General features: G+C 38.2%; 1 protein-coding gene across 1 annotated transcript; it reads left to right on the plus strand.

The window, feature by feature from the left end:
* Window positions 1-737: 737 nt before the first annotated feature.
* On the plus strand, window positions 738-19,081 carry LOC119912124 (solute carrier family 12 member 3-like). The gene is made up of 27 exons (XM_038731139.1): window positions 738-1,485; window positions 1,889-2,045; window positions 2,503-2,634; window positions 2,717-2,792; window positions 3,243-3,338; window positions 3,573-3,712; window positions 4,121-4,231; window positions 4,350-4,461; window positions 5,822-5,952; window positions 6,032-6,116; window positions 7,745-7,902; window positions 8,048-8,155; window positions 10,832-10,955; window positions 11,178-11,279; window positions 12,565-12,720; window positions 12,891-12,990; window positions 13,331-13,442; window positions 13,643-13,777; window positions 14,141-14,247; window positions 14,919-15,001; window positions 15,109-15,177; window positions 15,555-15,659; window positions 16,041-16,152; window positions 16,675-16,761; window positions 17,268-17,403; window positions 17,495-17,562; window positions 17,941-19,081. Exons 1-27 carry the CDS (start codon window positions 1,325-1,327, stop codon window positions 18,077-18,079), a joined length of 3,102 nt encoding a protein of 1,033 aa, XP_038587067.1. The 5' UTR covers window positions 738-1,324; the 3' UTR covers window positions 18,080-19,081.
* The last annotated feature ends 754 nt before the right edge of the window (window positions 19,082-19,835 follow it).

A 19,835-nucleotide genomic window follows, 5' to 3' on the forward strand; every position in this document is an offset into this window, starting at 1 on the left:
ATCAAATCACAAAGACAATGCGTTATACTGAGAGTTGTACTCAACTTTCACTTTTTATATCTGTCAAACTTGCCATTGTTGCTGCCAGAAACATGACACAACAGAAACTAGATATGGAAAAATGAAAACTACAAATAATTTGGGAAAAAATATGTAAAAATATACTTTAGGTGTGTTAAAATGTTTCATGGTCAATGTAGAAATTATCCTGTAATCATGAGTGTTTGTTTGAGTCATTTGCTTTATTTCAAATGACAGACTATGTGGAGTACGCTACAAGATTATGCATCAGCAAGGACAAAATTATCTGTAATGAAATTATTCATATCTATATTTTTTTTCAGTGTACACTATGCTGAGGTGTGTGTGTGTGTGTGAGTATGTGTGTGTGTGTGTGTGAGGGGGTGGGAGGGAGGGAAGGAAGAGTGGAGGGGATGACCCCTACCTCACTGAAGGTATAAATATAAAGTGTAGCAGTGTGAAATGAGAAAAGGAACATATTTCATCTGTTGACGAGAGCGTTTTCATCTGGCATAGAAGACACCAGAGTAAGTACTTAAGACTTGTTTTTGCTTAAAATGTTCTACTAAATGTTGCAGCATTTAAATGTAAATATGTTTGTAATTAATACTAACTTATCAATGGAACTGATTCAACAGTAGTGCACAGAAATGTATTTAGGTTTATAGAAACCAAAAGCAGACTTATATCATTAGTTTGCTGGAGCTTATTACAGCATTATGGCCAATATAGAAGGTTAAAAACAATTTCAGTCATTTGTAACATTAATTTATGTTGGTCTCACTGGAAATGAATAATAGCTTTACAAAAACATCTCATAAAAAATATCACATAGTAAAAGCCTTGTTATCCTGAAAGTTATCTAGCAGGTTAAAACAAAACAAAACGTACACATACACTATTTCTAATGCAGGTGCATGCATTGTAGACAAGTTCATTATCTTATTGAAAAGACAAGCTGAATCAATTAGTCACCTTTTAAAAGTATGAATCGCTACCAGTGAAAAGAAACATTAACCAGCTATAATGGACAGTAAAGAATCTTTACAGCGTATTTAAAGCTGCACTGATAATTTATCACTGATAATTTATCAGTGCAGTCAAAGTTCGTTTACAGGTCTTGGGGATTATTACTGTGTGTGTGTGAAAATAGTTGTGTTTAGGCTTTTGTGGCTCAAGAGGGAGTCTGATAAACTGTGTAATTCACTTTTCTGTTAATTGATAATTTTTTATCAATGATCATCAATGTCTCTATCTTGTACACTCTTTAAAAAAATACCAAAAAAAGTCCCATACAGGACTGATGGGGCAGTTAGCATCCAAGCGTGGCTGGTTGGCCCGCTTCTCAACCAGTGATGAAGGACCTCCCAGATACTCTTCACAGCATTTTGACACCAGCATCCATCAACAAGATGGTAACCTCCAAATTCCTCCAACCGCCGTTGTCTCTGACGTGGATTCAAGGTTTGTATTGTTAACTGCTAGAGTCCAGTTTTTCTTTCAGTTGGGCCCAACTTCAGCAAAACTGGTCTATCCTTTATTCTACATTTAAGAATTAGCTATAATTCTATCTAAATGTTAACTTCAGCAGTTCCTGGTTGTCTTACATTATAGGCTGACTCAAACAACAAAATGAAATGAATAAAATGATAGAGAGTGATAATGTGCGATAAAGGTCCTGGCCTGAATTCAAATAACATCTTGATTAAACCTCAAACTTCACATCACCGTGGTAGATCCAGCATGTAGCAACATCGAGTGGCCAGTAAAGAAACTGCTAAGCGTGACGATTACAAATTAGCTGCAGCATTCACTGCAGTATTTGTTTTTTAAAATAACCCTTTTGTTTGCACCTATTATCCGCCAGCGCATCAGAGCACCGGGGCTCAAAGACGGAGCAGCAGAGACCTTCCTTCTACAGCACCTTAGACCTGGTGCCCCAGCTGGATCATTATGCCAGTACACTGCCACGCCAGCAGACGAGGAGCCGACCATCTCTTGAGGTTCTCCGCAGGTCATTTGAGGTAAGTTTTCCACCTCTGATGCTTTATTAACACATAGATAACTTTGTGAAATGGTTGCAGTTTGGTTAGGTTTAGGCAACACAACTATTTGGTTCAGAAAACGAAAAGATCATAGTGTGGGTAAAAATATATTTGTCACATTACATGACATAATACGTATTGTAACTTATAACTTTCAATAAGTCACTTCTGGCAGCCTGGTGTGTCTGATACAGGGACTAAAGGGTACCTTTGTGCGTCTCATGAGACGGGGCTAAATTTGATTCATTATCCTAACCTTAAAACAAAACAGAGTAAAGATTTTTAGTTGTGTAAATATTGGGTAGTCCGCTGACAAGATTACAGTGTTCATTGGTTACAATCAGGTATTCATGTTGTACCCTATGAAGCTGATGACTGGCAAGGTTATGACTGTAATGTCTCTCTCTCCCTCTTTTGTGTAAAATGTTTTTCTCAGGAGCTGGATGTGGCACACACCACCACAGTCGCAGGAGTTACCACCCTGTCAGTCACAGACAGCGATAAGGAAGAATCACAAACTCCGCAGGAAAAAGCTCCCGTTAGATTTGGCTGGGTGACTGGAGTCATGGTGAGAGATTCATACATTGGTTCTTTAAATTGTTTTAACACATGGTATATGAAACAATCTAGTGATTAAACTTTCGTCGCAGATTCGTTGCATGCTGAATATTTGGGGAGTCATCCTGTTTCTCCGCCTATCATGGATCACTTCTCAGGCAGGCATTTGTGAGTTATCACTTCATTCATCCCTGAATTCATTTGTCCTTTGTTCCTTCGTTTTGTGGCTGTAACACTTCATTGTTTGCTCTCACTTTCAACAAATTTAATTGATTTGCCTTTATACATTATGTTGCATGAGAATGGTGTGTGCACATTACTGGTAGAGCTTTATGTCAGGTACAGGTTACACCTATACAGTCTATGGTTACCCAAAGTTAAGGCAAAATAAGTGTTAATTTCCTGAAACACATAATGGGTAGAACCATTGCACAATCATAGCAAATACAAGTTCAAATGCGCCTTGAAAGTCATACTTGATGCCAATCAGTGTTACTGTGCCTGTACACGAGGACATTTCTCTAGCTGAGATGGAGAAGTAGGCCTTGAAATAAATAACAGAACAATATGGATATGCTATCATAGAAATGATGAATACCTTCATTCATCTTATCTCAGTGTTGACCTGGCTTATTATCCTGATGTCTGTGACGGTGACCTCGATAAGTGCCCTCTCCATCTCTGCTATCGCCACCAACGGGAGGGTGATATCAGGTCAGTGACCTCCTTTGTGCAAAGCCATGCGCTTGGAGGTTTGTGGTGATACTTATTGCTTTGTAAATGTTCCTGCCCCACTCAAAACCATACATTTAAAAATAGATTTTTTTCTTTTAGCTTGATAAGATCTCCTCAAAATTAGTTTGTATTTGTACATTAATGGTTTCTGTTTTTCAATCATCTACAGTATTTCATGATCTCTATGTCATTCTTTTTGTGGTTGAACATCAGGTGGGGCGTATTTCATGATGTCACGCTCCCTGGGTCCTGAAATTGGCGGGCCAATTGGGGTAGTCTTTTCCTTCGCAAATGCCCTAGCCTGTGCCCTCCACACTGTTGGCTTTGCAGAGACGGTCCGTGATCTAATGCAGGTACTTATTATACTTTAACTTTCTAAAGATATATTTATAAAAATGTGTTTTGCATAATCCCTGACAATATAGATATATAGATAATCCCCAACGCTACACAGATGTTGTTTTCAATTAACTATTTTAGCTCTCTACTGAAAGTTTTTCATTTTAAATCATGAAATTTGGCTTTAATTTTTAAAGGCACTCTTGCGAATAACATATGTATTTCTTCCTTTGTAAACTGTCTAGTTTTATTTGTCCAATTATAACAGGTCAAATTAAATTAAGCCTATGACTTAATATAATTTCACCTGTTAAGCAAAGCTGACTCTAATGTCTCCACAAAACATTATCTAAATACATACACATATATGTTTGGTTTCTTGTTATGTTTCTCATGTGAATAATTTGGTTGTGTTAATGTAGGAGTTTGGTGTCGTCATAGTCGACCCAGTCAATGACGTCCGTATTGTGGGCGTGATCACGGTGGCTGTTCTTCTGTTGATCACATTGGCTGGAATGGAGTGGGAGTCCAAGGTGACTACAACCTGAAACATCTCGCTTTATTTGCTGGATTTGGCCAATACATCTCTTCCTAACATTTTCTCTTTATCATGTATTTTTTCTTCTCTCTCATATTATCTCTGTCTCTCAGACCCAGATTTTGTTCTTTGCAGTTATCATGGTCTCATTTGCCAACTACTTCGTGGGCACAATCATCCCTCCCAGTCCAGAGAAACAGGCCCAGGGCATCTTTGGATACCGCAGTGAGTTCAGGCTTCCTACAAGGAATTAGTGCATTTTTAATACATTTACATGGTTACATTTACATTTACTCATTTGGCAGACGCTTTTACCCAGTGACTTACATTTGAGGAATAACAAACAACCATCAACAGAGCATCAGATCCAGCACGAGATTTACAACTGACAATACATACTAGGAAGAGCACTATTAAATACTAGTAAGAGCTAATAGCCCCTGCGATGGACTGACGACCTGTCCAGGGTGTACCCCGCCTTTCGCCCGAAGTCAGCTGGGATAGGCTCCAGCCCCCCGCGACATTGTACGCAGGATAAGCGGTTGACAATGGATGGATGGATGAAGAGCTAATAGCACATATGGCATAAATGGGGTAAATACTAGGGAAGAGGTAACAAAAAGTGCAATCAATACAAGATAATTGTAAGGGGATAGAAGAAGAGCATAGGAAGTGCATGTTAGAGGTTCGGAGTTAGAGGTGTTATAAAAGGAAATTTTCTTGGAAGAGATGAGTTTTCAAGAGCTTCTTGAAGTTAGAGAGGGACGCCCCTGCTCTGATGGCATGTGGTAGTTTGTTCCACCGTCGTGGTGTTAACAGCCGGGACAGAGATTGCTTTGTGTGTAGGGAAGGCAAAGCCAGGCGGAATAGTACAGAAATGCAGTGACTGTAACTTGATGTAGGGATCACTGTATTGATGTATTAATTGAAAAATAAATAAAGTGCACATATTTTGAATATTTCAACCAAGACAATCTGCTGAGAAAAATCAGGGTTTTGAAATAGGATTTCCAAAAAATATTTTTACAGCTCAAACTTTCTGTAGTTTCACGTTGTTTGAACAGGTTTTTTATACAGTCCCTATTTTCATTTGTGTGAGTGCATAACGTCTGTGATAAAAATCAGTTTTACCTAATTTACTCCCACAGAAACAATCTGGATTTTTTTTCACTGATAATGTCAAACAGGTTCTCAGTGACAAAATGCTTGCAACAATGCCTGGAACAAAAAAAGTATTTGACCAGAAAAGTAAGGGACTATCCTCCCGAGAAGAACAACAGAATCAGTCTTGTCAGAAAGCGCCCCAAAATGACATGTATGTACGTTCAAATGACAAAGCATTTAAGCAGCGGTAGTACTTATAACAAGAGAAAAGGAGGACATACGTATATGTCCTCCTTAGATTTTTATAGAACAACCTTGGGAGGAGGTTGGGGTGGACTGTGGAGTGGATGGGTCGATGTCGAGTCAACAAAACATTTTATGCACGACCATGATCGTTCCGTAACCGTAACCATGTGGTTATTATTGTAGCCATGATGACACACATTCCCTAACCATAGGGTTTTTTGTTGCCTGTCACCAGGTGAGATATTCATATCGAACCTAAAACCAGACTGGAGAGGACCTGAAGGCAGCTTTTTCCAGATGTTTGCCATTTTCTTCCCCTCCACCACCGGCATCCTGTCTGGAGCCAACATCTCTGGAGACCTTAAAGTATAAAGAGAAAGAAAGCAGAGGCACACTTCTTACATAACAACCACCACGATGTTGACTTGTGTATTTCCTTTTGCAGGACCCTGCTACTGCTATCCCCAAAGGCACACTATCAGCCATTTTCTGGACTACAGTGAGCTATCTACTAATTTCTGTAACTGTTGGTAAGCAACAACATTACATATTTTGTGTGGATTTGCTTCTCATTGGTTTAATTATCTAAACTGCTAGAGATTATTTGAAATGCTCGATAGTTTGGAGGGAGAGCCTGAGGGCATTGAGCCTGAGTATTTATCACTCATTTAAGGGCAGTGTCATCAGTGTACTGCATGAGCGTGAGATGGTTGATGACCCCAAAATAGTAAAAAATATAATAAAAGGGAGGGATCTGACATAATTTATTAGAGATCTTTATGGGTCCACAGTTTGGATGTAAAACATCCTTGTGGATAATGTACCCAAACTCAACATGCTTAAATTATTTTTTTTTAAGTTTCCCAAATAAGTCAGCACTAATCCAGGTAGACTCAAATGTTGTGCATTTCTGTTTAAAACAATACTCACAGATAAGACTTAGTGATATTTGAAAAACATTTAATTACTACCTAAGGATTTTACAAGTGAATAAAGTCAAATAATTGTGGTATGAATAATAATTATAATGCTAAGATCAAGATTAAACAGTAAGCAATTTTTAGGTTATTGTTCTGTTTGGCAATAGTAAAAAGGAGTAATTTGTTTCAGGTATCAGGTAGGACGACTGGACTTTGGTTATGGGTCTAATTTCTATATGATCTAAATCTAAATGTCAGAGCTACTTGACATCAACTTCTGATCACAAGCTACGGGTAGTTGGCCATACTGTTTTGCAGCTTTGTCAGCGAGATCCTTTCATGGGCCACAAACTGTACAGCTTTCAGAGGGACAATGTCCACGGGAACACAGTGATAATGGAGTTGGTCAGATTAGACAGTGGATTGGTCATGGTGGTTTCTCGGATTGTCATTGGTAGCAGCTGAGAAAGTCTTATTACAGAAACAGTTTCCAGCAGGCGTTAGACTGTACATATAGTAGGCGAAATAGTTCCTCTTGGTGAAGAGCAAAAATGTAGTAGGTCAAAATGGCAGAGAGTGACTAAAAGTGTCTTTGGTTTGTATCTAAGACTTTTTCAAGGTGGGGAGGGAAATTACCTCTAGATTAAAGCAGAGCTACTGTGTGTGCTGCCAAGTTCCATTTTTTGATTACAGTCATAGAGGAACAGTAAAGAGCAAAGTTTGGCTCAGTCTTTCTTTTACAGGAATGCCCCTCAGAATTGTCTGCATCTGTTGATTTTATCATCTCTTCAACGCGGTGTGAAAGAGAGAGCTTGTTAGCTGTCTGTGTGTATGTGTGTGTGTGTGTGTGTGTGTGTGGTTGTGGGTGAGTTTCATAGTGTCTTTATGATCCCAGCTTAGTTGTTAATTCTCGTTATCATGAACAACACCTAGGTCATGGAGGAGTTACAGACGGTTTTATCAGTCAGCAAAGTGTTAAAACTGGCCCTTTCACAGTTTCGGAGTGATGAAACAGCTTTTAATTGCAAATAAAGTCAGTCTGGAATGTAGTTTTCGTCTAGCCTGGGGGAGCTAATCAGTCGGTCTCTGTCTTTGATGTACTGGTCCAGAATAGAAGCACAAATACTTGATGCCGTATCACTACAAACCTGCACAAAAATGTTTAGTTTGCTGAAATTGCAGTATGAAATGTCACATTACATTATGAGTATATTATTTACATCTTCATTCACCTCCAGCATCGTGTGTGGTGCGGGATGCCTCTGGTAACATCACTGACATCCTGACTGGAAACATCACTGACGACTGTGTGGGTCTGTCATGTAACCTAGGCTGGAACTTCACAGAGTGCATCCAGTCACAGTCTTGTGAATATGGCCTGGCCAACAACTTAAAGGTATCATTCACTCTAGAAGGCCTTTAATCATCATGGAATAAAAAGGTGGCTTTTTTTAAATCAAAAACTCAAATCCTGTATTCATGACTGTTTAAGACATGTGATAATGTAAATACTCCTTCCTATTGATGACTATTCCAACCAGGTACTGGGCCAAATCTCAGGTTTCTACTACCTCATTACTGCCGGTATCTTTGCAGCCAGCTTATCGTCTGCCCTCGGCTTCCTTGTGTCCGCCCCTAAAATCTTTCAGGTGAGAAACCACAGCCACACCCTGATGTTAAGCTAAATTGTACTTTTACTAGCAAAAAATTATACAATTCTGTATTTAAAAAAAAACAATAAATGTAACATTAATAAACAATTAGCTTTGATAAGTGGGGAAGTTACACATTTTATTCTCTATTATTCCAGCTTTTAGACAGCACAGCAAGATGTTTAGGACAGTTGCCAACCACATGCGTGCTTTTCAGTAGACGGGAGTCGTTTAAAAACTAATACCAAGCAAGATAGACAAAATTACACAAAGGCTTCAAGGGAAAAACAGAAATAAAACTTTGAAGATAGATAAAGTAAAATAAGAAGATGGAGAAGGAATCTTAAGGATGGTGTCCTCATGCGCAAGTTTTGAAAGCTCAAGAGCTGTTTGAGGTAGGAGTTTTTAAAAAAGAGAGTGAGACAAAGGAGATCGTTTCTATGATTTGACCTCTCTCTGGGGCATAAAACTGTGGTTAAGTGACTTGCTGTGTATTTTGACTCTTGGGATTTTAACCGTAATGTGTTTTGTGTCTATATTACATGCATTTAGTCACATTACTCCTTCCACAATGACCAAAAACACAGAACTGTATAAACGGTAATTAAATCATTAATTTCTGTATCTGCAAATATCTTTGGTCTCATTGATTAAAGTATTCTTAAAGTCAAGACATTCTGAGTATCCTTACAGTTGTAAAATGTAATTTCTAATGATAAGAGAGAGGGAAAACTTATTCTAGTTCCTAGACATTCACAACATAATTAAAAATAAAATAAAATAAAATCAAGTCTTAAAAACTATTCTGACTCATAGCATACTTAATTACTTCTTGTGGTCAAACCTAAATTTTAATATTCTTAATAAAGAAAAGGGGAAAGTGATTAACTAAACAAACTAAAGCAAAGTTAACTGCACAGGTTTTAATGCAGGCTTTTAACCTTACACGACGATGACTGGTCACAACATGTAATGGTGATAATACTTTTAGCTAGAATTCTAACTATCTAGCTGCTACACATACAGCAACTTTTACTAATCTAGAAAAGAAAGATGACGTGAACAAGAAACAAGAGTACGGAAGCCCTAAGTGGCCATTGATTCAAACTTTTTTTTTACCTGAGATAACGACTGTTGTTTGCCTGTGATAACGGGATAATTTTCCTGTGATCTCGAGATAACAAAACAGTAGTTTAACAGTGGTTTAATGTTAAGTTCACTACATGTATCAGTGGTTAGCTCAGTTGGTAGAGCACAGGACACTTGGTCTTGTGGGTTTGATCCTCATGGAAGACAAACTTTTTTATCAAAATCCTCTTGAAGAGACTGGCGATTGGTCCACATCCATCAAACCTATGGACTTTTCTTTTCCCCATCATTAACAGTCAGAGGAAATTCCTGTGCTTCTCATTCAGGGGAATCCATTTAAGGTTACATATTTCATGACGGCTATTTCAGAACCTTTGAAATAGCCGCCAGGAAATGTGTGATTGGATTCCCCTGAATCTCTTCATAACAACTTTGTTGAAGAGGATAATAAAAAAAAACACACAAAAGAAGAAAAGAAATGTTATCAAGAGTCAAAACTGCAATCCTTGGATTATAAATCCTGCACTCTTACATCTGAGCTAACCAGTCACACTATATAGAACTCCTAAAGAAACACACCGGCCGACCCCTGTATTTAGCTATGGTTTGTTATTTCGAGATCACGAGAAAATGATCCTGTTATCATGAGAAAACGGTGTAAAATAAATATTTGAATGGAGGGCCGCTTAGGTCTTCCGTACAGGAGAAAGACTACCCAGGTTAATATAAATCACAGATTTTAATTACTTTTGTATGGTATGAAGAGTCAAATTATCTTTTGACCTCTAGATGCACTACTGTAGAATTAGGTTAGTTTCAATGTAATTGGAACTCCTTTACTACTTTACTTTTAGACCGTACAAAATTTGGACTGTTAACGAGAGAAACACACTAGAGTTTATGGTCCATGTCTGGTGATTGTTATCTCTTTTTTTACAAGATGTGAAGCAGAAAGGGGGTTATAGACTTTGGCTTGTGTGTGTGAGAGATAGAGTAAACAGAAGGATAAATTTCCACTCAGTCCTTGATTAGGTCACTATAACAAACCTCCATGCCATATAGAGTTGAGATGGGTCAGTTTCTTGTCTGGAACAAGAGCAAAAGTGGTCAAATAGTTTCTTTATAGTGGTAAAAATTTCAGTTTAGCATGTAGGTGTGAGGTTGCCCAGGGGAGCCTTATTGGCTGGAAAAATCTGTTTGTGAGTGTTGTTTTCATGTTCTTCCAAAAGTGCTCTGCAAGTCCATTAATCTTTCAGAATAAACCTTCCTCTAGTTCTTGGTGGGTGAAGGTTGTCGTGTCCCATACTCATACCCTCATACTCATGTAGCCTTTTTATGGTTCGGGCAGACTGTGAACATTCTGTCCCACCTTCAGAACAGTGGCTGGCTTTCCACATTTTGAACAAGGATTGGTTAAGACAAATGACACCACCGTCCATGAGAGCTCTGCCATGTTAATAGTTTGTAAATATCAATAATAATAAATAAGAAAATAGCATGAAGCATATAATGGAATAAAAGAATGTATAAATGTAGTGAAGACTAACATGATGCGCATTTTATGTTTTCTGCCTTGTCTTCCAGTGTCTGTGCAGAGACAACATATACCCGTACATTGGATTCTTTGCAAAGGGTTATGGGAAAAATGATGAGCCGCGCCGGGCCTATTTACTCTGCTCCATCATTGCTGTGGCCTTTGTTCTCATTGGTGGGTGTGCTTTAATGCTGTCGCTGTTTTATTATTGGAATTATTTCTTTCTTGTTATGTGCTAATCTTTTCACAAAGAGCTGTTTTTGTTCTTGTTGAAACAATTCAATATTAAAGTAAAGAGAAAACAGTTGAATGAGTTTTCATACGTTTGTGATTACCAATATCCAGTTCTGGATTTGTAATGTGTCTTTGATTTCTCTCTCTCCTGTTTCGTTACAGCTGAGCTGAACACTATCGCAGCCTTGATCTCCAACTTCTTCCTGTGTTCCTACTGCCTCATCAACTTCAGCTGCTTTCACGCATCTATCACCAACTCCCCTGGTGAGTTACCTACACTACAATGCATAAGTCATCCAGACTAAATGACAAAATTGCTTTGTCATCACTTTCCAAAATGACCCATATGAACTTTCCTGTGCAGTCACCGCTATGACTAAAGTTTAGGCTCACAGAAACTTTGTGGTCATAGTTAAAAGTGAGTGTTGAAAGGAAATAGGAAACAAACTGCAGTGTCTTGCATCAAAGTCGATCACTTTGCTGAGCCACACATGCTCTCCAGCCTCCTTCCTAAGTTGTTCCGCCTTCACTGATCAGATCAGAGATTAGATCCTAGTGAATGAAAATGTTCTTCCTTGTACATTCCTGTAATTACAGAAGTTTAGTTTGTTTTAGACTAATCTTGCAAAGTCATTATGTAATAATTATGGAAGCTGATTGAGAAACAGCTCTATCTGTATCTGAATTTCATCATCACAAGAAGGACAGTTAAAAGTAAAGTTTTCTTCCAAACATTAAATCATATGAAATTTGGGTTTAAGAAATCAGCCTGTTGGTTTTTGTCCAAATTCTGTCTACAAGTTTTTCAGCATGTGTTGAAATGCAAAGTTAGTGGCTCAATGTCCAACCTCACAGACTCACAGACATTGAGGTGCGTTTCCAGTAAGTCTGTGAGGCCGTATCTGTTTCCCAGAATTCATAGCATTGTAACGTAAAAGATAGGAGTTAGAGACGAAGAAAAGCGGTAAACAAACAAGCATGGAAGGAAAAAAAAACTGACGTTAACATGGTTAGAAAAAAAAGTTTACATGGACTTAAGATGGTACATAGAACTCATTATATCAGAATATTGCAGTCACCTTATTACACACCTAGTTTATTTAACTATTCTAACATTTTAGTCTTTGCTTAATGATGCTGTTTTGACAACAATATTGGTTATTGCATTGATTATTGACAAATATAGATTATTATTCACTATTACCTCTCATCCACTCTGTAGGGTGAGAGCCTGCAAGACATATAAATCACACAATTGGAAAGTAAAAAACATAAAATAAAAAGTGTGCAACATGTTGTCAAGGTAATGTGATAATGTCGCAATGTGCTGTCCTGTTCAGCATAGCATTTTGAGTCTTGCACTCAATCACTTACCAAGTGATGTCAGTTAAGTCTTAGGGAGGACATTGAGATTGGGCCATTGAATGACCAGACACAGCCATTTGCCCTTTGCCCGCTATATTGGACATAGGAGTGGCTATGTGAGAGTAGAGGTTATGTGTTATATGCCAAATGAAAATCCTCTATTTCTCATTGTCGCCCCCTTGAGGTTGGAGGCCGTCATTTCACTACTACAGTAAGTGGTCAGCTTTGTTTGGAGCAGTCATCTCTGTGGTGCTGATGTTCCTGTTTACCTGGTGGGCTGCTCTCCTCACCTTCTGTATCATCTTCTTCCTGTTTGGATACGTCAACTACAACAAGCCAAGTGAGTCTGAAACAAATTATATGTTTTGAAATGCAGCTGTGTTCCAATAAGACCAAAGCGGCCTAGATTAGAGTGGAAAAATTCTGTATGATTTTTCTCCCTCTGTTAGTTTTGTTTCTCAGATTTTTTTTCATAGTCACCTCACTTGTGTGTTGTTTTGACATCCACAGAGGTAAACTGGGGTTCATCAGTCCAGGCGGGTACATACAACATGGCTTTGTCATACTCTGTCTCTTTGTCTGGTGTCGAGGATCATGTCAAGAATTTTAGGTGAGCGAATAGACATCTCATATTATCTATCGATAACCCTCCCATCACATGTCAGCTGATGTTTGTATGAGAACATGTGTTACAATGTGAGTGAGTGCCAATGTTACCTCATCAACAGTGAGTGCAGCGTTGGTATATAAGCACCACTATATACCACTGTATATAGACTTCTCTCTAATGGTATTTGTCTTATCTATTTTGTAACTGGAATTTGATCTCATACTTCTTATTTAGTGGAATAGTACTGTATTTACATTTTATCATTTAAAAGTGATTATCAATGGTGATAGTATTGCGTGCCTGTTGACCCTTATCTGTGTCCTCCGATGTGTTCTTTCAGACCACAATGTCTCGTCCTGACTGGGCCACCAAACCAGCGACCAGCTCTCGTGGACTTTGTTGGTTCTTTCACAAAGCATATAAGCCTCATGATCTGTGGAGATATAATCATGGTCAGTCTCAATAATGTTGTTCTCAAAAGGAAAATAAGAGAGATTAATATATCTTTGTATTACAGAAGCAATCTAATCGTTAATACCTTTACAGTCTCTTTTCTTCAGCCATGTTTTACTCATCAGGGTGAATGGCTTTAGCTCTCTTTTGTCTTTCATTAAGTAATTTAAAGAGATCACTGGATTCCCGACTCCTCTAGGAAAAGGACAGGCAGACTCGGCAGCAAGATGCCACAGATTGGTTGGTGAAGTGGATGAACAAGAGGAAGGTGCGCTCCTTTTATACTGCTTTCACCGCCGACAGCCTCAGAGTTGGTGCTCGACACTTGCTACAGGTAAAACATCTCTTATTTGAGAAGCTGCATGTGTTTGTCTGTGGGAAGTAACTACAGCTTCAATTGCACACAAAAATTTGCAGGATGACAACCTGTTAAACATGTTCTACTATCTCCTTCTCACAATTTTGGTTGTTGGTAAATAGTTTGTCTCAATGCCCACAGATGGATCTGCATTTCTTTTTGTATTTACATCACTTCTAATTTGTTTGTTAGGACACTTACTACTTTATATTTGGTCCTAAACATTACTTTCAATAGAGCGTTTGATTATCCTGGGATGCAGTATGTGTACTTACGGTGTGTTTTTATTTGTATTTTATGAAACTAAACTTTTTGTTCTGATTTGACATTTTCTTCAAGGCTTCTGGTCTTGGCAAGCTGAAGCCCAACACTCTGGTTCTGGGCTTCAAGGCAAACTGGGGGGACAGTTCTCCTGAAAGCATTGAAGATTATACCAACACCATATAGTAAGTGTGGTTAAAGAAACAGAAGAAAAACTTTCTCGGTTTTACTGGCAATGAAAGGTTACACAGCTCTCTGTTGCGAGGAAATACTGCAACTTTTAAAAATACATTGCTAAGCTAAGAGTAAGGCTGTGAGAGACTTCCAATAAGCTGGCAGTTTAAACTAATGCAGTCTACAACAGTCCTGCAACAGACCACCTTTGTGGTGCTGTCAGACTGTATTGCATTACAAGAGGGGTTTATCTGTTATTGAGATTAACCTCATTGATATAAATGGGGTTGACAAAATAATAGAGATGCATGTCAGTCATGCCACAGACTACATCAAATCAACACCTCTCTATAACAGTTTCAACATAAACTGATTATTATGAGCTTCATGAAGGTAGGATTTATTGCAGAACTCTTGTGTAAGACTGCATTAGTTTTAACCACTTAATAATAATAATAATAATAATAATATAATAAAATGAACTGGTAGCTGAGTGTGTAATGCTGCCTTAACAAAATAAGTTGTTGACAATGTGTCAAAAGTGGGAATATACAATCCAGTCTGTGCAGTTACCGGCGCAGTAAGAACAAATGGTATTAATACAACAATCTATGTTAGCATAGCTAGCTTTAAAACACTCATCATAAGTTACTCTTCTTTTCTTACTTGGCTTTTTCTCTAGTGATACCTTCGACTCCAACTACTGTTTATGTATCTTGAGGATGATGGACGGGCTGGATATCTCTGACCAGTTTGATTTTGAAGGTTGGGAATCCAGACTTTATTATCCGTGTGCTTTCCTACAACGTGACTCATTTGTATAATATGCAACTAAAACAGCTATGTTGAAGGATGTAACGTCTGTCTTCCAGTGAATGAGGGCTTTGAGCCTGATGAACCTGTTGAAAATGACGACCAGCAGTCTCCAGAAAGGGATTCAGGTGAGCACTTACTTTTATGCACACATACAAATTAGACTTAAATGTGTAGGGGACGTTATATTTACCTGCATTCACTCCTGAAGGATCACTGGTACCATTTATCTACATCAACCTGTAAATAGAAAAAGGTTTTTAGCTCCAGCTCCCACTTTTAAAAATGTACATTATGTTACATTTTTGACTAGAATGTTTAATGTACAATGTACGTTTAACCCTATGCTGCTCTGTTCTCACTATGTCACCACCTCATGTGTTAGTTATTCTCTATATTTGGACATCTCATAGTGCATTATTACTTTGTTTGTTGTGCCTATATTACTCAGTAAATATATAATTATTGCCTGTGCACCTAACTCTTCCTCCTCCTGCTGTTACAGTTGTCAACATCTTCGATAAAGGCGACAGTGATCAGATTAAGACAGTGTTTCAGAACGACCAGGGGAAGAAGACCATCGACATCTACTGGATAGCTGATGATGGAGGTGAGCACAAAGAGGTTAGATGAAACAAAAATCCAAACAGCACAGGCAATAATCCAAAGTTCAACAATCCACAAAGACATCAATAACACAGGTAGGAAACACTGAGGACTGGCCGGCACACTTGACAAACTCCCGAAGACAATCCAACAACTAACAATGGAAGAACACTGACTTAAATATACAAAGAAGGAGCGAGGTGATTGCAAGATACAGGTGGAAACAATCAGAGAGAACTAAACAAGCACACAAGTGGGGGAAACAAAATAAGAGGAAGTGAAGTGAACACAGACACAAGAGGAAGGGTGTAAAAAATAAAACAGGGAATACCAAACTCAAAACTCAGAACCATGACAATATCTCTTCTTCGTCTTGTCTTTGAAGGTCTGACTCTGCTGGTGCCTTACCTGCTCACCAGGAGGAAACGCTGGCACCGCTGTAAGATCAGAGTCTTCATTGTGGGAGATCAGCAAAACATGGAGGAAGGCCGCAATGAGTGAGTTTTCTCTGTTTTACCAATAAGTGGATAATAATGAAAAATAATAAGTAAAAATTTCCCACAGGTTTATGGTCCATCCTGGTACCCGTGTAGTTTTTTCACTTTTTCTGAGCTGCAAAAATAATTCACATTGCACAATACTTGGATTTAAACACCAAGACTATATATAGACTCAAGTAATGGAGGAGAAGAAAGAAGTAAATTAAGGAAATAGGTATACAGTTCAGTATCTTGTTTACAACTTTGACATTTTTGTGAAGATCTGCAGTCCAGAGAATAATTTAATCGGGGCTTGTAATGATCTTTTTTAAACCAAATGGTTTTATATCAAATCTTATGCATTTATTCATGGAGTTTTATAAGATTGTAAGTTGGTAGATGTAGTCTGGAGTATTTTGTACAATACATAAAGATTTCAGATTTCTCACTCCAGTTCATGGACACTTCTGTTGCAGAATACAATCTGGTGGATGCTGGTCTGTGGAAACTGATGTTCATATAGACTTTTGTTTTGTTTAGGATGATAGCTCTGCTGAAGAGGTTTCGTTTGGATTTCAACGATGTTACCGTCATGACGGACAGTGAGAGGCGTCCAAATGCCAAGAAGTATGTCCACAAAACCTTCACATTCACTGTCAGAAGTCACAACATACACTGAAAACGGATCAGCTGTACGGACACAGGAAGTGATCAGTCTATAACAACAGGCTGTCATTTTCGCTACCTTGCAGAAACCCAAGTTTTAGGTGTAGTTTTATTTTGAATGAACAAATTACAAAACATTAAAGCTACCACTGCAATATTTGAAATTTTCTGACTCTATCCAAGAGGTCACCCCCATGTTTGTCCACACAAACAATATAATCACATACAAATGTTTTAAAAAGAAAAAATAACTATTAAAAACAAACGACAGCCCTGGGAATTTCACCAAAACTTTTCATAATCTTACTTACTGTAGAGAAATTGCCATATTCAAACTATTTAAATTAAGATAATATTTTGCAAATATTATTGGTTTTTGAATCTTCACAGACTAGACTTTTGTATTTTTTTTCTCTGTCCTTAACTGCACACTGATTTCTGTGCTTCTGTTCTTCCTGCTTCTGCAGTCTGAGTCGGTTTGTGGACAGTGTCGCCCCCTTCAGGCTATATGATGAACAGCAGGAAAGTGTCTCAGTTCAGGAACTGAAACAAAGCAGCCAGTGGAAAATATCAGACAAAGAGTTTGAGGCTTTCAAGCTTAAGGTCTGTCTGTTTATGTGTGAATAAACTCAAATGTCTCTGTGTATGAGGCCCATCAGTGAACAAACTTACTTTTATTTCCTCCCTCTTACAGTCTGAGAGAAAAGTGAGGCTGAATGAAATCATCCGGAGGAATTCCCAACATGCTGCTCTCGTGCTTGTGTGAGTACATTGTTTAAATGATCAGTTCAGGTCAGAATATGACAGGTACCTGCCATATTTGTGTTTGAGATCCTGACTTGCAGGGAGATGGTAATGATCATTTAACTTGTCAGTGTCAATGGGCCAGTGTCTCAATGTAACACAGAATGAAAACAATACATTGCCTGATGTCCACATAGAAAATAGAGTCCCCAGACCATGTTCTTACTTCTATGGCAGTGTGATTCAGACCTAACAAAGACATGAGGGGGACTAGCTCTATCTGGGTTCACTGCAAATGACAGTATGCACTAATCTGATGTGTATTAATATTATATTGATATTTGTTCTTGTTGTGCTGTTTTCTTATGTTCATGTAAATGTGATGGTTTTATCCAGGAGCCTTCCTGTGCCACACAATGACTGCCCCAGTGCTCTGTACATGGCCTGGCTGGATACTTTGACCTATGGCCTCCACTGCCCCGTGGTGCTGATACGAGGAAACCAGCAGAACGTCCTCACTTTTTACTGCCAGTGAATCCTGTCTAACAGGGTTGCATGTTTTGAGACAATTTGTACAGAATGAAATGATTGGCCGTGCTTGTTATTTATTGATTGCTGTTGGAATGGGAATACATGGAAAATAAATATGAAATGAATTGCCAGGGAAAAAGCTAAATAAGTCTAATATGTGAAATAAGTAAAAACCAATGCAGTTACTTGCTTCACTGTCATCAAGATCATCTTCACCTGCCAGTGAAAGCAGAGAAAGAGGAGGACTATAGGACCTCTCAGTGTTACTCAGCTGGAGCCACAAACTGATACAAGCCAAAGAGGTTTTGATGAGCTGTTCTGGGTTGGCTGAGTCTCCAGAACAGCTTCATCACACCTTAGCATAAAATCTACAAATTTCTACGAAAGGGATGAAAACAATTCTTCCAAACGATATTACCTTGTTTGGTGTTTTGATGATGGTGGTGGAGAGCACTGTCTAACATCTCGCTCCATAATCTCCTGTAAATGTCAAGTTGAGTTGAGATCTGGGCCTTAGCACATGAGCCATCAATTACTTATATAATTTAACGTGCCCTTATGGAAGCATCTGCATTTAATATGCTGCTCTGCTTCCTTTTCATTTGTCAGCCATCTCTGCAGGTACACTATATTTAGATTGTTAACTGGGGAATTTAAGAACTGATCATCAGAAATCAAGATAAAACAAATAAAAATCATTAAAAATCTTGAGAATATGGAATGAACACACGCACACACAGAGGATGTGTCCAGAATCACTACCCATTTACTACATTGTATATCTTATAGATCATACAATCTTACTGTCCTTGTTGCTGTTACTGATGAACAGTCCACTAATAGTATGTTGCACAAGGGTCTTTTCTTTTTGTCTGCTTAATAAATATAATAAATTACAACTATTCTAAAGGAAATTAACTTCTTTCTGTCAACCATGGACACTTTGCTGGTGATGAAAAAATCTAAGGCCGCAAGCGGAAATGACTGGAATGAGTTACAATTTCAAAATAAAATTTCCAAACAAAAAATCTATATTGTTTGCAACATTTATTCTTTTTGTATTTATGTATTTTAAATGATAGGTTTATATTTTTTGAGGGTGTCTTAAAATATTATATAGCCTACTTGTGTTTACATTCAAATTGCCTCTTTCTCACACCTATCCCTTTATTGCTGCTCAGCAACAAAACACTTTTCATGGAAACACAAAATGAGAATTTCGTACTAAAAACTACCTTTGGAAGATGATTTAGCCTCTTTCATTGTACATGTGCATATCAGTATTGTGTCAAGATGGACATGAAAACATATTAACTTATTCTTTAACATCTTGCATGGCTCACAAACAGATAAATACGCCAAATCCAAATGTATTTGTTTTTACCCTCCTCAGCATCCCAGACAGAAGCTCTTACTGGCCGTGTGTCTTTGGAAACACCAGTTTAAAGTTATAAGTCTGTTAGGGTCCAAAACATTAGAAGCTGCCAAGCCACATAATTAATTGCAGGGCTGTTATACTATAATGCACCAGATTGGTATTTTATCTGTATTTAGTCTTGGACACGTACCACCTTCCTCAGCACTGTTGCAGAAAACGTACACCATTCCATGGAAACGCTATTCCCTGATTGTAGTGGCCTCTTTCAGCAGGATAATGCACTATAGAGCAAATATGGTTCAGTAATGGTTTTGAGAGGCACGACGAGTTCAAGGTGTTAACTTGGTCTCCAAATTCCCCAAATCTCAAGCCAATCGAACAT

The sequence above is a fragment of the Micropterus salmoides genome, unplaced genomic scaffold (assembly GCF_014851395.1).
Source record: "Micropterus salmoides isolate LMB-PRFRI ecotype aquatic unplaced genomic scaffold, ASM1485139v1 Ms_hic_scaffold_2, whole genome shotgun sequence".
Lineage (NCBI taxonomy): Eukaryota > Metazoa > Chordata > Actinopteri > Centrarchiformes > Centrarchidae > Micropterus > Micropterus salmoides.

Coding starts and splice junctions, on each gene's coding strand:
- LOC119912124 (XM_038731139.1), top strand. CDS start 1,325: ATGGGGCAGTTAGCATCCAAGCGTGGCTGGTTGGCCCGCTTCTCAACC. Junction 2,793..3,242: donor CACTTCTCAGGCAGGCATTT/GTGAGTTATCAC, acceptor ATCTTATCTCAG/TGTTGACCTGGCTTATTATC. Junction 15,002..15,108: donor TGACCAGTTTGATTTTGAAG/GTTGGGAATCCA, acceptor TCTGTCTTCCAG/TGAATGAGGGCTTTGAGCCT.